At 34.5% G+C, this 4,566-nt stretch overlaps 1 protein-coding gene across 4 annotated transcripts in view; it reads left to right on the top strand.

Annotated features, from left to right (window-relative positions):
• LOC117177680 (GDP-D-glucose phosphorylase 1) overlaps positions 1-4,566 on the top strand; it is an 83,034-nt gene that overhangs the window by 36,186 nt on the left and 42,282 nt on the right. For 2 of the 4 annotated variants that reach the window (XM_033368511.1, XM_033368509.1), the window contains exon 2: positions 3,130-3,580. In XM_033368511.1, the coding sequence (XP_033224402.1) occupies positions 3,377-3,580 (204 nt within the window). In that variant the 5' untranslated portion in view covers positions 3,130-3,376. Of the gene's footprint in view, positions 1-3,117; positions 3,581-4,566 lie in introns of all 4 variants that reach the window. The other 2 variants (XM_033368512.1, XM_033368510.1) reach the window with 1 other exon arrangement.

The raw sequence follows: 4,566 nt of genomic DNA, 5'->3' as shown, positions 1-4,566 counted from the left end.
ATCATTTCAACTCCATTTAATTTTAGAACAAATTTAAACTTCGACGACGACGTTTCGGCATCACTGGGTGCCTTTTTCAGAGTCTTGATATGCCAAAGTGAAACCCTCCGTGCCAGACTTCAATCTGGGTGATTCAAGGAACGCAAAAGTTATTTCAGACGACATTGACTGATCCTCCACATTTCTGTGGAAGATGCAGTGCATCCTCTTATCGAGGAGCTGTTCACGGAAGTTTTTCTCTTGCACTTTCCTAATCCGGGCTTTCAGGAGTGAGTACTCGAGAAAGATAGATTTGGTGCATTTTGCTCACTCCTAATACTGAAGTTAAGTGCGAGTGTTTCAGCAACCTGCTCCGCTGCTTTGTAGCAAAACGCTCCTTTGCCCACTTCTTTGTGCTTCCTGACCATTTTAAGAAGAGGGTCTCTTCCATTTGCGACTTTATGTGCTGTACCCAGAATAATCCTGATGTTTGGAAGACCAAATCTGCCGGATGAGACATTTGTATCTGCTTCGGAGAGTATCCTTTATAGATGTAAAATCCTGAATGCGGTTCTGCGGCACGCCCACGTATGTATAAGTCTCTCCAGCGCAAAGGTGTCGTATAGCGTTTCTATCGAAGAGCTCAGGGTCTTCAAGGATGTCATTAAGTTTTCCTCGCTTCAAATAAACCTTGGCGGATTTTCTAACCCAAATTTCATTCCTATTTCCTTAGTATATACGAGTATGGTATAAATATTCTTTTATTTCATATTCTTTCAAAATTAATACTTTATATTAAAAATAATTATAAAATCAAAGTTTTCATAAGTTTCATCAAACTCATAAAAATTATTTTTTTGAATTGCTGAAAAATCAAAGCTTAAATAATAATTAAGATACTCTATGTTTTCGCCTATAATTTAAGTTTTCTTATCTCTTTGAAAGTGAAAAAGTTCACTAATTATAGTGTGGTAGCAAGATGTCAAGAGCAGAATTATTTTTCAATACTAAAAGACATTCAAATCTAAAATGTTTTCTTTCACCAATGTTTAATTGTTCATAAAGATTTTGAAAAAATGTTCATCATCAAATGCAATTACTTATTTTGATATTTTATTTTACTATAGTAAATGAAACATTTAGTTAAAACACTTTTATGAAGTGTTTGTTCTCATACAAGTACCTAATATAATTTTGAATCTTCACTATATATTGTGGAAATGGCTTTTAGTATGGTTTTGATCAATGACCACTTTTGTCATCATACATGTTTTATTAAGTCGCTTAATATTTTATTTCTATAAATTCTTGGGACTTAAATGAATTTATAATTTTCAATTTAATTTAGAAATTTATAAAATCTTTAAAATATCGACAATATTTTATATGTATAGATTATTATATTTAAATGAATTTATAATCATGCAAAAAATTTCAAAATAATTAATTAATAATTAAATAATAATAATTAAAAGCTATAGGTTTAGAAGTTAATTTCAATATCATTTTTGAAAATTAAAAAAATTTACAATCGCGGCCAACACCGTAATGGCAACAAAGATGGCAATTAAGCACTCTTAGGGCCGCATTATGTATCTATAGATAAGTCGTTGCCGCATGAGCGAGACACGCGGATAGTACATGTAATAGTACAGTGGCTATTATTTTCAATGATTGAATTTTATTATTCACAACTTTTTCTCGTATGACTAAATTTTCCGAGCAAATTGCGGAAGTAATTTGTTTTTTTCTACAAATGTTGATGTTTAGACACTCTTTTTTATAAACGGGAAACTTTAGGCGATAATCACTCACAATTTGAAAAGTATACTGTTTCTGTTATTTGTTTTTCGTAAATAATTGATTATACTCTTCCATAATCTTGACGCCTCTTGGACCTGTATAATACCTCGAACAGCGGTCACTACACTAATTTAGACTCTCGCTCACGCACACAGACTGTTTATACTGCGTTTTGATTGGTATAACTAAAATACTTTATAAATAAAAAAAATAAACTTCAACAGATTTTTTGTAGAGGAATTTTCAATTAATTTTTTTCTTTCATATAGCCATAAGATCGGACACTTAAGTCTATGACACTCTGCATGGGCCTAACTCATTTGATTATAAAAATTTGGTGGCCAACAAGGTCATGTTTCTTGGATTCCAAATCGATGCTTAACTTTGCAGGAGATGGCGGGTGCAGGGCAAGAGTTTCATTATCAATTCAATAATAGCCCACCTATTTTATAGTCCACATCTTAATGTGAACGATTTTTAAAGTCACAGGGATGCAAAATTTGCCCTGCCATAACATTCTGTAATTTAGTGATGATGGGAGAGGCTAGGGGGTGGTTTTACCTTTTCCCGGCAATACACTTCGTACGTGCCTTTGTTTTATTGTTCTTTAGCATACGCTGTTTTTATTTATATTGTATCTCCTGTCCTATTCATTATTCTAATTGGTCGAGTGAAAATATCACCCTCTCGCCACCCTATTGGGGATTATTATCAAGCAATAATCGAATGATTATTAATAAAAAAAAGTCGAGCGTAGCACTATTGCCAATAAATAATTTGGATAAAAGAAAAACATTTTAAAATACTTTTGCTTCAAAATATCCTATCAAAAGTGACCTTAATATAAAGCAGGCCTGGACAGCGAAGGGAAGTTCCTGCAATTTTCATCGAAACTGTTCAAATCACAGATGTGAACGTTTCACTACATTTCTCCACTTCCCATCTGGAATTGGAGTGAATTTCTCCTTGCTAGGCAAGCTTGATTAAAGCATTACCCACCCAGTGGACACAGTGGGTCAGTTCATACAACGTTTTTACGATATCGTAAAGTATATCTTAAAGTTGTCGTAAAAATATCGTAACGATGTCGTAAAGACGTCACCAAATTTTGTGCCCACTAGGCATATATGTCGTTGGGATTTAGAAGAGTCTAATTTGAGCAAAATCCCAGCCTCTCTTGATCCCAGATAATTACTTTGATCTATTTCGCCTACACTAATCATTTTAGTTCCAGATTGGTCTACAGGTCGCTTCGTCACAAAACTTTACAAATATATTATTTGAATTTATTATTAGTTTAACCTCTAAACAAACTATAAAACAAAATAAGTATAGCTTACTTTTCAGATTTTCCTAACTACCTAAAACGCTCTAGGAATTTATGTAAATGACCTTAAAGTGTTATAAATTCCTTAATAAATCAGGAATTTAGAGGAGATAGCAACTGTACAGAAGGTTTTCCTAACCTCCGGCATTGACATAATTCCCTATGTTTTTATCTAAAATCCTGATTCTTCTGAATATATAACTCTACGCTATATACCGATATACTCCAACTTCACACAGTACATCGCCTCTTGAAATCTACAAAAATATGGATCATACAAAATTTCATGTACTTCAATTTAAGGAGAACCATTTGATTTTTTGTGTTGATGAAAATGATACCAGTGATTCGGAGTTGGATTCTATTTTAAAGGAAAAATGGGAAAAAGCTAAAGAAAATGGTATTTTTCGGTACAATTTGGAGATTAAGGATTGGAAAATTCTCAAAGGTCAATATCGTTTTTTGGCTCAGGTAATGTTAAATCAATTACTACAGGAAGTTTTAAATAACATATTTCTCACCATAAGTGTATTTAGGAATTAGTTTTAACTTTGATTAACAATATTTTATATTATTATAATTTTTATTTTTCTATATATATTTTGTTTATTTTTATATTATATATTATTTTATATCGCAATATTATATATATATAATTACAAATTTGTCATAAGAACAACCGCAGGATTTCGCCGGGAGCGGGTTCTAATCTGAAAAATTGCACCCGCTTCCAGCGAAATCGCGGTAAAATTTCAGCCACCACCACGCCTCACAACCGTGAGATAGGTGGTTACAGTCTGTAAAGGAATCAATGCGACGATCCAGCAAAAGCCTCGTGCACCCTAAGAGCACGGAGTGACCCAAGGACAACCGCCTTCTGCATTTTTCCCGCAAGTGTTCTAGCATATTGTTGACACGCAGGGATGCTTTTTAGGCCATTAACAAGTTAAAGCTTGGCATCTCCAAGAGCGTCAATGATAAGGACGATCAGTTTAACAGAATATTCCGGGTACAATCGTTGCAGCTCCCTTATAAGGCCATGATACCTCTCTTTCTTTTCATTGTCCTTGGCTATGATGTTTTTGTCAGCTGGTGCCGAAAATTCGATAACGAACATGATTCGCTTCTCGACGTCAAGAAGAACCATGTCAGGCCTCGAGTGAGCGACAGAAACAATTGTCGAGAATATAAAGTTCCGGTATATGCGGCACTTCCCATTCTCGACAATTGACTCAATTTCCCTTCGAGCATTTAGAGGAGCGATATTAAGGTGAATGCCGTAGGAGTGACAGAGATGGTTATAAAGCACTCTTAGTGCCGCATTGTGCCTTTGAATGTAGGTCGTTTCCGCATGAGTTGGACAACTAGATAGTATGTGAGCTAAATGCTCGGGGTATGCATGGCACGCCCTGCAACTATCATCGGGAATGTCTTGGCTCAAAATGTGGCGACGGTAT

The sequence above is a fragment of the Belonocnema kinseyi genome, chromosome 8 (assembly GCF_010883055.1).
Source record: "Belonocnema kinseyi isolate 2016_QV_RU_SX_M_011 chromosome 8, B_treatae_v1, whole genome shotgun sequence".
Classification (NCBI taxonomy): domain Eukaryota; kingdom Metazoa; phylum Arthropoda; class Insecta; order Hymenoptera; family Cynipidae; genus Belonocnema; species Belonocnema kinseyi.
Note: the sequence above shows the minus strand (reverse complement) of the source record. Positions and strands in the feature narration are given on the sequence as shown.